Source organism: Populus euphratica, unplaced genomic scaffold (assembly GCF_000495115.2).
Source record: "Populus euphratica unplaced genomic scaffold, PopEup_1.0 scaffold2.1, whole genome shotgun sequence".
In the NCBI taxonomy this organism is placed as follows: domain Eukaryota; kingdom Viridiplantae; phylum Streptophyta; class Magnoliopsida; order Malpighiales; family Salicaceae; genus Populus; species Populus euphratica.
The window spans coordinates 4,267,222-4,281,506 of NW_011499846.1; the positions used below are offsets into that span (position 1 = coordinate 4,267,222).

The window sequence follows — 14,285 nt, forward strand, 5'->3', positions numbered from 1 at the left end:
CTTTGGCAGGTGTTCATATACAGCCAAAATCTATCCCTGGCAAATTCAAATCTGCAATGTTTCCACCTTACATCATCCTCGAGAAAAAACCAAGATTTTCCAGATTGAGCATGACATCTTGACGACTGAAAACAATGTTAAGATCTGTCACAAGCCTAACACCCCGTGCTTCTCTAAGTATCTCCCTAAATTCATTCTTGTAATCAAGGATAAATACTTGATCCATCCCGTGAAGACTCAACGCCATATGATAATGATGTTTGCTTGAATGCAATAAGCTCCACAGTGCTAGTCAGTCACGTAATTCTGCAGTTGCAAGTGATGGTCAAGCAAGCAATTTACTTGTAAGCATTATCAAATCTCTATTGAATGGATAGAGATAATAATCCCTGTTAGGAAAAGAAAAGAAAAGAAGAAGAAGAAGATTCAAGGTTCTTCACTTATCAAAATCATAATTAATGCGGGATAATAAGCTACAAGAGTATTAAAAACATAGAAAGAAAGAAAGAAGCAGATGACTAAAAGCAGAGAAAGAAAAACTAGGAAGAAGAGAGATGAGAAAAAAGCCTATCATTCTATCAAATCATCAAAATTAATATAATATCTCAAAAGCTACATATAAATAATAAATTTATTTGTCCCAGCCCACTAAATAAAACCTCAATAAATAACTTAAATAAAAAATACAATAAAATAAATTTGGATAAACCCAGTCTCCTAACTAAAGAATGACAAGTCAGTCATCCTCGTATCCCCACCAATAATTCATACCCATGTTAGAAGTATCAAATATAAGATTCGACAATAGACCTGTATGGTGACCGATCCACATGACTTGCGGCTCGCAGTCAAATGGTCAATAATTTGGAAAGCAAATTAGATAATTAAAAGTTGAGATTTAACAATAAGAAGTTACAACGCAAAATTTTGTAAGGTCATGGAAAAAGAGCAGCTTTATCGGGTGGCAGGGCGATCTGATGTTACTTGAATTCGCACCATCTGAGATGAGGAAGGCCGGTATGCACAGCCTCTTGCAGTGGAAGTGATATCCGTCTCTGTCAAACAAATGCAGAACCGTGGAAGATGACTGGCTGACTAGACCAATCGGAGAAATGGATGGCGTCGAGCATGGTGGATTACTCATTCCTGGTTTCTCATCCCAAAAACCATATCATCATTATCCAACCCTCCACACAAAACAAATTTGTGTCTTGCTTATAACCCTGCCAAAGCAAATACCTACCTTAAACAACTCTACAAAGAAAAGCCATGTGATCAGTTTTGTCTGTCCAGCAAGAACAAGATGAGGAAACCAAAGCTCTTGGGCAAGAATTGGGTGCATATATAAACAAGAAATATAATTCAAGCAGCATAAAGCTTGTTAAAATGGACTTAGAGAGTTCAGTTTCTGGCTAGGGCCTTGAGGGATCCCCTTACTGTACCTAAAAAATGGACATTAGAGTAGTCTATTCACCAAATCAAGAAGCTGCATCGTCGATTGCTCGGAATCTTTGTTTTCATGTGATGAACCATTATCAAGAAGATATCGGACATGTTTCTGAAGCATTTCCAAGGTACTAACGCAAACAGCTAAACATTTTAATTTCTGCCATCTCCTGAATATTTCAGATGCATTGTGCAGATATTGAAAATTATCAATCCCAAATTTAATAAACTATGTTACTGCAATCAAATTACAAATGAGGACAAAAGCATTCAAAAAGACAATATCCAAAATAAGAACTAAGATGGGAAGGTCATGAATTATATTTACCACCATTCAGTTTGGTCGCAGATGCCCTCAAAACACTTGTTTCTATTAATGTAAGAATAATTGCTTTGTCTTGCTCGACAGATTTTTTACCAAAAAACTTCAACCATTAAATCTATAAGATATATCAATGAGATCTACTCGTTCATGCTCTGGGATTTTTCTACAAATGGTTCTAGAAAAATACATTCCAGAAATTAGCATCACTCTGTAATACATATCTAGTTCCAGATACGACATTAATTCCTGTCAATATGAAGTCAATATAAAGCTGTGATTCCATTTTTTGAGGTGTCAAGATTTAAGGTTCATGGACATATAAACTACATAGTATGAACCATTTCATGCGATTTAAATGTAGAAATCCGTGAATGAGATCCATATGCGGTTGGTGTGGTTCTGTTTTTGTTTTTTTAAAAAAAAATTACTCAAATTTCACATGTGTGATTGTGAAAGATTCTAGGATGTTATAGCATCTCTTCCATGAACATATTTTCCACCAACGCAAAAGAGAACGATACATCATTCCAAATGCCATTATAGATGGCGACTTCTGTTAATTGAACAGCCTCGTATGTGTTGCGACACGCATTAACAATTTTTTTGGGTAATAATATTTATTCTTTGAAAATTATCAAATATACTTTAATAGAACCTAAAAATAAATAAAAAAATAATAAGAAAAGGATGAAAACGCACTTGAAACCAGACTTTAGAGGGTTTTTTATTGTAAGGGCAATTATATCACTTTATTATTCTTAAAAAAATAAAAAGATAAAAAAACCCTATTAAAAAATAAAAAGATAAAAAAGCCCAGTGTGCAAGTTCTTTTAAGGGTATGAGTTTATTTTTACTATGTAAATAATATTAAAAAGACAAAAAACCCTCTAGACTGAAATTATATATTTTTTGCTTTTAAAAATAATAAAATCAATTTATTGTAAGCAAATGGACCAATTTGTTCACAATCAATTTATAATGTACAATGAATTCCCTTAAAAAAAAAAACATTCACCCCAAATTGCAAGCCTTGTTAGTTTTTTAAAGAAATGTAAAAACATCATTTTTATTATTTTAATGAACAATGATTTGTGTCTTGAGTCTCCTTATGCTTTTTAATTATTATTTTTTTTTATAATTGTAATAAAAGAATTATTCTCCCTGCTTACTTGCATTCCCTTCCTAAACTTGTTATTTTAAATATTCGAGCCAATAATTTGTTTTAATAAAAAAATATTTTTTCTGTACCATAAATATTTTTTTTTAATATCATTCAAAAAAATTTAGTTTCAATGATCTGAAGATATTTCTTACCATGAAAACAAATAGATTAATAAAAGAAATTAACGGTTATTTTATTTATAGTTCTAAATTTGTATGTGCGGGACATTGAAATTTGCAACTCAACACCAGCACTCACTCTTCTTTTCATTCTTGTGATATGAGAATATATATATATATATATATATATATATATATATATATATATATATATATATATCAGACTAGTACAGGTTCAACAAATAATTATTTGTGTAGGGGTAATGTCAGGAGCACTACAAGTTTTCATAATATAAATGACGTGATATTTATTATAAAAAATTTATTATAATTAGATGAGTGTAGTATTATAGCATTGATTATTACAACTACTTTCTGGAAAATATATTATAAAAATATTTTTTAAAACAATTAATTTTAATATTAATATATCAAAACAACATAAAAAAATTAATTTTAAACAAATAAAATTAAAATTTCGACAAACATTGTTTCAAAGTTCCAAACAGCGACTTAACGTTTTACCAGTATGTGTTAACTGTTGCAGGCATTACTTTGCTGGAAAATTTATTATAGAGTACTATTTTAATTATCAAATTTCAAAGGCAACGATTTTGGAAGTAATGAACAAAGATATTGGTGAATATCACCAGATGCTAAATATTTTGTGAAGTATCTAAATTAACAGGAAAAAAGAAGAAGAAGAAGAGGAGAGAACCAATAGAACAAGGTGAAATTCAAGAAATCGTCGTGGGAAGCCAAGCCCTATCCAACAAGGAAAAAACATATTTCCAGACACAGTAACCGGTGTTTTGGGCATCTTCAAGAACTGACTTTCGAATTCTGACATCCTCCACAACTTACAAAGATTCCTAGAAACAAAATCCAAAAATAATTTGCACTCTCAGTTCAGTGCTTCTCCTTAGCAAACTGAAAAAAGAAATCTTTGCTAGGAGAGGCAACACAACATGAACACCACACCACCACCAGCACCGTTACCAGACCTAATATTATCATTAGAGCAAGCAGCGCTAATGGCTAAACAACTCCCATCAACATCTGACCCAAACCACCTTCTCCAAATCTACTCCTCTCTCCACCAAGCCCACCACCACCTCTCCTCCATCCTCTCCCAAAACCAACTTCCTTCTTTCCCTCTTCCACCACCACTACCACAAGAGAACTCTCTCTCGTCGGCCACTGGAGCTGATGAGAATGGGAACGAGCCTATGCAAGTAGGTGATGATGATGATTATGAAGAGAATTCCAATGAGGTGGTGTCTATTGATAAAGTGGAGGTGAGGATGAGAGATTCTTTTATTAAGAATAAGAGGCCTAAAAGGCCTCTTTCCCCATCAACGGTGGCCGTGGCTGAGGAGAGGAGGTTGTCCGATGATGGGTTTGGGGGAGGGATTATGGGTTTTGATCCTCATGGGACTAGGTTGAGGGCTTTGGATCTTATCTCCCAGTTTCATGGCTGATAATTAATTATTGGGAAGGAACAGAGCAGAGGAAACAGAGGGCAGAGCAGGGGAATTTTGCTTGCATCGTTACTAGTGATGAAAGTGAGTTTTTGGAATGAATGATTGGGTTTCATTTAATTTACTAGATTTTATTTTTCATCTGTCATTATTTTACTTTATTTTGAGAATGCCATGGCACAAAATGATGCAATTGAAATTGGATTTATGAGATGATGTATTACATTACGAGTCTCATATTATTATCCCTATTCTGGGATTTGACATATTCTATGATTTTAGCTCGTCTTTTAGCACTTCTCAGAAAAGATTGCCTTCAGCCTCTTTTCTTCCGACACGAATTCGTAAAGACCATCACATCTTTTTGCATTAAATAATTTTCTTATATACAATCTGAATTCTAATCAATGTCACAGTTAATCCCCTTTTCATTAATAATATAACACGATCATACACTGGGATTTCCGAAATTGTATGTGGTAGCAAATTGAGTATGCTGATTCCACTCTTTAAACACTGCAAATTGGGTCCGCATCCCAACCAAAGTCGCTTGAATTCATCTTCTACCAGGAAGATCCTAGTACTGAAATTCCCGTAATGTGGTTTCTATCGTTGAGGTTCCTCATCCTGTTTGATGACATTGATTTGCTGCAACTCCAGAGATGTATGACACGGTGTCCGGCAATCTTGTCTTAGGTATCTTCATTAACTCTCTCCCAACACCAAAAACCCTATGCTCTCACAATAGAATTGTGCAAATTAACGAAATCATCCAAGGTAAGCTCCTCCGGTCTTGACTGGACATGATGAATAGATTTCGAAGGATTAGTCTAGAAATGTCATAAGTAATTATCAAGGTGAAAATGGAACAGAGGGAAACCCTACATCATTAAATAGCACTTACAGTGGCTAGACAACCAACATTTTGAAGAGCTTCTTCAATCTCAACGGGCGTGCATATGTGTTGAAGTGATTTTCGCAGCATCTTGCGTTTCCCATTAAATGCAGAATTCACCTATATCCACAAACGGGCTTGATTAAAAAAATGTCCCAATTTGAACAGGAAGCCAGTCAAAGGTTTAGTCTAAGTTCCTCCATGGCCATGCCTTTGAAGAGAGGTAAAACATAAGGTAGGCTGGTAGCATTGCCAAAACTAATAGTAAAAGGCACAGTGCTTTTATAATTCTTTACAAGAGCTAGAAGTTTTAAAACACAAGAAGTTGTGCTTAGAGAAGAAACAACCATAGAGAAGAAGCTTTTAGTGGAGGAAACTGCTGGATAGTCCACAGCTTGCTTGAGCTTAAACCTAACGACAGCAGCATCAACCTGCAAAAAGATTACATGACAGCTCTGTTATATTCTTTGAACAAAGTTAAAGCAGAACATTATTCTGAATATGCAAGCATAGGGAACACTTGATGACTCATAAGACTGCCTTTGGGCATAGAGTTCTGCAAAACATGTATTTGAACACATATGAAAACCGTTTACTTACTTTGGGCTGAGGAAAAAAATTTGACCTTGGGACCTTAAATTTGTATTCAGGATCTGGAAACAGAACCACATACTGAAAAATAAGTCTAAGGAAATAATGCATATTTCTGCAAAATATCATGTACTTGGTGGAAAAAACATAAACTCTATATAAAGAAATAAAGTTGTTTTATGCATCATTTAGCCTATATTATTAGACGGAAAAGAATCAACTTTCCGATTGCATTTAAATTTATTGGACAATTCATAATAACTGGAAACAAGAGTAAAAAAAATTCAAAATGAAAAAAAAAAAAAAAAAAAAAAAAAAAGCAATAGGAAGAAGAGTGGAAAAACATGTATTCGTTAGCAAAAACACATTTGCAGATTGAAGACTATTAAAAAAATACTGGCAGCAAAAGTCGAGGGGCAGCTGTTCAAAGCTATCAAGTTTTACTTGCAGGCTTGTAGTTGCTATGAATGTAAAATCTCAGATCAAAAACAGTACACATCAAACTAGGCAAGGACCCATAGACCCGGAGTCGCTCAATGACCGGTTAAGAGTTAAAACAGATTTATATTGCAGAGATACCTGAATAAAAATTAACAAAGATATTGATGGGCCGGTATTCTGAAGTTCGCAGGGAAGATTCCACTAAACGCAAAGCTGTCTCATCCTGAAAATGATTAAGTCATACTAATGACAACAAGCCAAAAGTGTTTTGCACCATATAAATCAGTCAGCTGCTTAAACTTTTCAACCTCGTTAATCTGTCAATCAACTAGATCAAAGTTTATGGTTCATTGATTAACATGCTCCTTAACCACAGACACCTTTCTAAAAAAGAAACATATATGGATTTTACTGCTTTGTACCAAGGTTCGGTGCATTTCCCTGTTATACATCATCAAAATTCAAGATTTGCCTCATTTTTGTGCCTAAGCTTTACAGTTATCCAATTATGAAACCAGATTTCATATTTCATGGTTGCATTTCCCTTGAACATAGAAAGTTCTTCATACCTTTAAGCATATTACAACATGGATGACAAAATGCACATGCATTTTAACAGAAAACAGAGGAAAGGATGACATGGTTCAAGCTCGGTGCCAAGGAACATTAAGTCTAGACTATTGGATAACTAGATCATAAGTCTTAGAGTGAAAATGAAGGCAGTTACTTGATAGGTAATGAATTAATATCAGGAAGGTGGCATTTCACACTTCCTCACCTGGAGTAAAAGAACGATTTCAGAGAAAATGTCACCCATTGGAAGCAGTTGCTTGATTACATCTGTACTTATATTAAATGGTATATTAGCAACCACCTACACAGATAAACACACATACACTAACACAACTCAATCCCGTGCAAAGGAAAAGAAAAATCTTTCCACGGCTCATTAAAACGCATCTACTCAAACAAGGTCTCACTTTTGCATATCTCGGTTTTTCACTCAAAGATCCCATACTCTCTAACATCGAAAGCATGTGGGATCGAATGTGACACTTGATGAAGTCCTCTTGCAAAACCTAGAATGTACGGGAAATTAACAAAACAACATTATTAACAGTAACCCACGATAAGAGAATACATAATTTATGATCAAAATCAAAATGCACCTTGAAACGATTTGTATCAGCAAATCTTTCCCTCACTAAAGCAGCCATATGAGCATCCTATATGTTACAAATTTACAAAAAAAAAAAAAACTTTCATAACCAACTAAGTTTATAACAAAAAAAGCGGAGCTACAAACAATCCAATTAACCTTACTTTCTCAATAGCAAGAACAGTTGCACCAGCATCAATAAGAACATTAGTCAAAGAACCAGTCCCAGGTCCAATTTCAAGAACCAACTCACCCTCTTCAACATTAGCTGAAGAAACAAGTTGCTCGTTAATCTCATCATTCAACATATAATGCTGCAACATTTACACCAACCAAGTGTTTGTTAAAACGCCTAAGTGAAAAAGCATAAGGAAATCCGTCAATATTCTTATAAAAACAAAATGGGTATGTGTAAAACCTGGCCTAGTGATTTCCTCGGTCTTCGATCTCTAGAATTGAGAGCTTTCAGAGTCGCATGGTAATCATCTGGACTTCTTTTAGAAGCGCACGTTATGTCTAGTGTTCGCTTTGGAGGGCTTGTTAAGCTATTGTGCGCCAAGAGTGAAGGATTGCGTGGAGAAACCGAAATTGGCGGGAGAGATTGCAGGAGATTTGGTGTCGCAGTTGATCTCATTTTCTTCTTTACGTTCTCTTTGTTTTTCAAATTCCAAATGATAGAACTTTTAGCTGTGTGGACTGTGGATAACAGAGACTCGGGCAAACCTCATATTAGTCACCCAAGTATATATATTTTCTCGATCGAGCCCTTCAGACACAGCTTTTATCATTTGAGCCTTTCCTCAATCGAGTTTTTTTATTAAATAATTAGAGACAACATTAAATATGTGTTATTCTGTGTGTTCTAACTAACCCTAATTCCCCCACGCTCTCACTGAGACCCTAATTTTGCTCCTTTTTATTGAAATAATTGGATAAACCACTTTTTACGCCTATAAATCCAGCAATGCTTGCATGATTAATCTCCATAGATAAATAAATAAAAAACCATGTTCAGCACTTTATCTTATCGAAGCATTATCAATGCACACTAACTGGTGGCCTCTTGTCAGGTTTGAATTTTGTTGTCAGTAATTTTCTGTTTAATTAACTTTTCATGTCCAAAATATTAGTCAAGGTAAAGTGCACCACCAATTTCATGTTTTCAAGGTTGAAATGCCCACGAACCAATCTATTCTAACCATGAAAACCTGGCACAAAGAAAAACAACATTATATAATATATTCAGATACTAAATTCTGTTTCTAATGAAATTGTGAAAAAAATTCCATCCCAGTTGTGTTACAGTCCTGATTTTAGCTGTTTCTGTAAAATAGTTTTTCGTGAATGAAGTACACTCCAATATTTATATCAGTAAGTATATAAAAGAAGAGAAAATGCAAAAAGAAAAGCGAAGGGTGTGTGTGGCTTTGTGGCTGGCAGGATCTCATTCCCCTGTATTTCGTGAGTCTAAGTGTATTTATACATTTGGTATAGTACTGTAATTTTTTCATGGAGGAGAAATCTTGTCATTGGCCAACCAAGTGATTTATGCAACAACTGATGTGTTAAAATGGTGAATCAAAATATCAGTTTTTCTATGGCTGGTATGTAAGTGGAGGAGGAATTGATGTGACACTAGTGGACTAGGTATGCTCAGTTTTATTGGTATTCAAGTGGGCTGGTGGATGTAGCATAAACAGAGCTATTAGTGATAGAATACTTCGCCTGTTCTGTAATAATCTTGTGTGTGCTAGGAAAAAAAGGAGTGCGAAATGTGTAACCCATGCTGTTGTACAGGAGGAGCAGACAATGAAGTAAATTCCTCTGGCACATAGTTAGCCACCACTTCAGGACCTTGATATGATATCTCATTTTGACCAGATTATTGGGACATGCTTTTCATTAGTTTGTACCATGTTCCCGTGATCAAATGAATTCCCATCTGTAGTCTGTGTTTCATGAGCCAAAGTCTGAAAGAACAGAGAAGAAAGAAAACAAACAAATAATGAAGCAAGAAACTGAAGGGTAGAAAACCAGATCGAAAAGAAATGAGAAACAAAGAAGGGTTAATACAGAATGTTCTTAACAAGCTCAACTCTGTCCACCTGTGGGACATGGACTTCTGTTACTACAAGGTCAAGTCTTCCTTTTCTCTTCTGAATGAACCCTAGAGAATCAGCTGCCTTTTCATAACGGACAACTGGGAAAGAAATGAAAATGAAAAAACTGTTATATCGAAGAGCTCAAGATCATAGCACCAAATACAAAACAAGGAATCACAAAAGTTTACCTTCATACTTGCATGTTGCATTCTTGAAGTATTCCAGTCACAATACTGTGGCATGCGGGATCATTATTCACAACCAGAATATTGAATTCTTAAGGAAAGTTTTGGGGTTTCGTTGATTTAACGGGCCTGGAGATATATTATCCATGCTTGAGAAAATTGTTAAGGCTAATCCAACACACACATATATAGGAATCGACATGCCTTTGATACAATGTTATATTTTACCAAAGAAATATTTAGACTAAAAAACATGTGCTATTAGATAAACTTTTAATATATAATTTATATTATTTTTTAAATTAGTTTTCTTAAATTAATATTATTTAGGTTTAAAACTTACATATATTCACATTATTTTATAATATTAATTAATTTTTATTTATAAAAAATAAGACTATAAGATTTTAATTTATAACTATTTGGTCAGTAAAACTCTAATATTATATTAAAAAATCAATAATTTATATTATTTTTTAATAATTTTTTATTTAAAATTTTAAATTCTATAGCCGGAAAAAAACTTGCACCCATGAGTGTATAAATTGTGTGGCAGGAAGGGATACAAATTGCAATTGGGACAAGGGAAATCTAGTTTGTCTGGTCAAAATTGTGCTCTGGGTTACAGATATGCTTGTTACCAAATTTGTCTACGATGCATCCAAGCTATGTAATTTGCTTCAACGCCAATTAATTGCTAACCATATAAATTGTAATCTCAAAGTGGTAATCCTTTTGAGATTGGTGATCCAGCATTTGATTGTCCTGGCAGGCACATGTTTTTTGAGTGGAGTGATCTCACTCCGCTTCGCTCTGAGAAATTCCACAGGCACAGGCCTGTTTGCCAGTGTATCATTTGAGGTGGTGTTTAATAATCCTTATGTCATGGGAGTTTTGAAAACATTGAAACAGGCATGATTCCATTTTTTTTTTCTTGGAAAATTTCTTTCTTAAAATATGTAGTATTTAACAATTACATTGAAAGGAATAGAGTGAAAAAAATCCAATCATCCTCCTGTTGCATGAACTTTAGGAACATGAAGTAGCACAAGATGTCATAAAGAGGTAGCATTTTATTCTCTGAACCACACCATAAAAAGCTACAAATATCCAGTTATTTAAAAAAAAAAAAATCGCCACACAGGGAGATTAGTTTATGACATTGCAAACAGGAAAGGAGCAACAAAATAACAACAGACAGTTATTAATTTATTGGCATTGCAAACAAGGAAAAAGCAACCAGATAACAGTATTTTAACAGATTATTAACTGTAAAACTAAATGCCTCAGCAAACAGTCAAATTCAGATAACGTCTCCAACAATTGAAACCCTTTGGCCAGTGTCTGCTGCGTCGTCAGTCACCCGTGACCAGATTCAAAGTTTTCAGGGATCTTGCTCTCCATGTTATAAAGCACCAAAGCCAACTTTGGAGTCGAGGGCCACTTCAAAGCCTTGTTGTTGTAAGCATTCAAAAATGGTTTATAAGTAGAAAAATAAAGTGACACTAGAAATACAAGCAAATAGAATTGTAATTACCCTACAGTAACTTAACGCATGAAGCAAGCATTTAAAAAGCAGCACACAAAAATCATTAACCTACCAGAGATCATTATTAGGATCTTCAAGGAACTCTTTTTCCATCAACAACAACTCAAGCTCTTCCACTGTTGCAATATCAAGAATGTCAGATTCATCTTCTTTCTCTGGCAGTGGTTGAGGCTGTGGCAATGGAAACTGAACCTGCTGCTGAGAGTTGCCCAGGAATGTTGGGCCATGAGTTCCGATATTGGACAGAGCGGTTCCTTGATTGAGATGTTCTTCCACACTATGATTTCCCTTCTGACCAAAACTTGAAAAGTTCCCATCAGTAACAGTCATAATTTCAGTATGATTGGAATTGGGGTAAGACGTGTATAGCTGTTTGCTTTGTGAAGCCACTTGCCCATAGTTAGGAATCAATATGCCATTATAGTTTGAGTTCACATGTGTAGGAGAATGCACAGAACCAAGGGAATGAGCAGACATGGGACTACTGAGATTATTCTGGAAATTGTTTCTGTATTCTGATTGAGATGCTGTCATGAAGAATTGAGAGTTTGTGTATTGGGAGAACCCTCCTTGTAGATTAAAAGTTGATGAAGGATGGCAATCTCTAATCATGGTCTTCTGCATTGCATCTTGTTCCCGCTTCAAGTAAAGACGATATTTCTGAAAACATAAAATTCAAAGTCACCTCAGGACCCTTTTTTTTTTTTTTCTAGTGGTTGCTAGAAGCAAATGATTCCATTTCTTAATCCCGCAATGCACAAGGACGACTAAGTATACAGCAACATAATTCAATTATTCTAGAAAATCAACATTACTACTGTGTTTTGCAGATATCCCACAGAAAAATAGATGAAAAATATGCTTCCTCGGGCCAATTATTTACCATGTTTAAAATATTAAGCTTCAAATAGTACTCACAACATAGACATGCCTAGTACTCAACCAATAAGATGGACACATCTGCAATTTTATAGAGAACAAACCTGTAAATGGCTTGAAACATTTTCTTTCTTTAGCCCTGGGACATTCATGTGCTGAAGTATTTTCTTTGGATGGGCACCTGCATTGATAATGAGATCTAAGGGATAACGGTCCATATCGTCAACAGAAAAGACAGCGACATAAAAAAGTTATTATGCAACTTGTCAAGAATCTTTTACCATCAATGCCTAATATCCTGATAGCTTGCAAGAATCTGTTATGCAGCTCATTAGTCCAAACAAGCTTTTGCTTCTTTGGAACAGTCAAATTCTTATTATCTTTGTCATCCTTGTCTGTCTCTTCTAGCTCCTTTCTTTTTCCCTTTTGATCAGTCATCCCCATGGTACTTGATGGGTTCCCTCCAGTCAAACTTGAAGCATTCTCCTCTGATGACCCCCCATGAAAGCTGTTTGATCCTTCACCAGATACAGCTTTCTTTATTTTTGTTCTAAATGTTAACTGCCAAAGGTTTTTTACATCGTTCTTGATGACTGGCTTCATAAGATAAAGTGCAGCCCCTTTATACAGGCAGCCTAACATAGCGCTCTCATTGTTATCAGCTGAAAAAACTGCGATAGGAATAAAACAAACAAAACCAAATCTTAAAAGTTTTTTAACTAAATAACAAGCATCTGAAGGAATAAGAATGATTGCTGAGGTTGAATCAAAGAGGCTACTTACCAACAATGGGTAAAGAAGACAATTTTCCCACAGTCTCAAGGATCTCGTATTGATCCATATCAGGCAAATGAGTTTCTGTCAAAATCAGGTTAATTTCATCTTCTTTCTCCCTTAAAATGCGCAATGCATCAGTGGCTCGTGTAGCAGTTGTGACTACAAGCACAGCAGTATAACAAGATTTCAGTATACGATTTATCAAAAAAAAAAGTATCCGATACTTGAATTTGACCATTCCATCACAAGAAGACAAGCTACGCACTCCTCAATACTTAAAAGCCATGTGGCTGGAGGTGGTAAAGGTTCGTTTAACTTTTTTAGACCAAATGGAGCGTATTAGTTTAAACAGAAAATACCAGATTTTGCTCTTAATAGTCCTTTCTAAAGCAGGAATACAGATCCAAAAACTCCAGATTTTGCTCTTAATAGTCTTTTTCCAAAGCAGGAATACAGATCCAAGAACCCCAGATTTTGCTCTTAATAGTCTTTTCCAAAGCAGGAATACGGATCCAAAAACTATCAAGTTGTTAGGAAACGTATCATTATAAGGGGTTGCAAACTCTACCTGGAATCTGAGAAAGGGATTGCCCGCAACAACCCCAACACTCCCACCCCCCACACAACAAACCCTTTTTTTTCTCTCTCATCTTGTACAACTCACTACGGAGCATACTTAATATTGAAGATAGAGCCCCATTGAGAACATGGCATTAACCAAAACCTTCACTGCCCAGGAGATGCATCCCATCCCTCCACCACATTCCTAAATGCTAAAGGCAAGTATAACAACATGGTAAATCAATACCATATCTAGTGCTTAAGGGTGCTGATAAAATGATTATTTGTGCTAATAAAATGATATTTGTTTAATATTCTAAAAGAAGTGGATATAAAAGGAACTGACTAATCTCCAGTACATACCTTCATATCCAAATGCCTGAAGCATTTTTGACACAATTCTGAGGCATGTAGGATCACTTTCCACAACCAAGATTCGAACACCTATAGGAAATGAGCCAGCGTTATTTTCTGTAACTTCAACTGAGAGAACCTGCTCACTACTCATGTTTGGAACAAAACTTTGGAGAGAGAAAGAGATGATTAGACAGCCACACACACAGAGACTCAGAAAGAGATGCTTGGGCTGTAAATATAGTATGTGTGCTTTTAT

General features: G+C 35.1%; 3 protein-coding genes across 3 annotated transcripts; 1 reads left to right on the forward strand and 2 right to left on the reverse strand.

The window, feature by feature from the left end:
- Positions 1-4,086: 4,086 nt before the first annotated feature.
- On the forward strand, positions 4,087-4,533 carry LOC105138220 (AP2-like ethylene-responsive transcription factor SNZ). Its single transcript, XM_011044262.1, has one exon. It carries the CDS (start codon positions 4,087-4,089, stop codon positions 4,531-4,533), a length of 447 nt encoding a protein of 148 aa, XP_011042564.1.
- A 345-nt stretch (positions 4,534-4,878) lies between these two features.
- On the reverse strand, positions 4,879-8,342 carry PFC1 (Ribosomal RNA adenine dimethylase family protein). Its single transcript, XM_011037164.1, has 10 exons — positions 8,038-8,342; positions 7,784-7,933; positions 7,630-7,686; positions 7,441-7,539; positions 7,239-7,334; positions 6,599-6,683; positions 6,029-6,081; positions 5,776-5,859; positions 5,438-5,548; positions 4,879-5,330 (listed from the first exon to the last, which is right to left on the reverse strand). Exons 1-10 carry the CDS (start codon positions 8,251-8,253, stop codon positions 5,265-5,267), a joined length of 1,017 nt encoding a protein of 338 aa, XP_011035466.1. The 5' UTR covers positions 8,254-8,342; the 3' UTR covers positions 4,879-5,264.
- A 2,663-nt stretch (positions 8,343-11,005) lies between these two features.
- LOC105133243 (two-component response regulator ARR14-like) lies at positions 11,006-14,285 on the reverse strand. The gene is made up of 6 exons (XM_011037151.1): positions 14,036-14,285; positions 13,118-13,270; positions 12,616-13,005; positions 12,439-12,515; positions 11,508-12,115; positions 11,006-11,358 (listed from the first exon to the last, which is right to left on the reverse strand). The coding sequence occupies exons 1-6, from the start codon at positions 14,178-14,180 to the stop codon at positions 11,352-11,354; spliced, it is 1,380 nt and encodes a 459-aa protein (XP_011035453.1). The 5' UTR covers positions 14,181-14,285; the 3' UTR covers positions 11,006-11,351.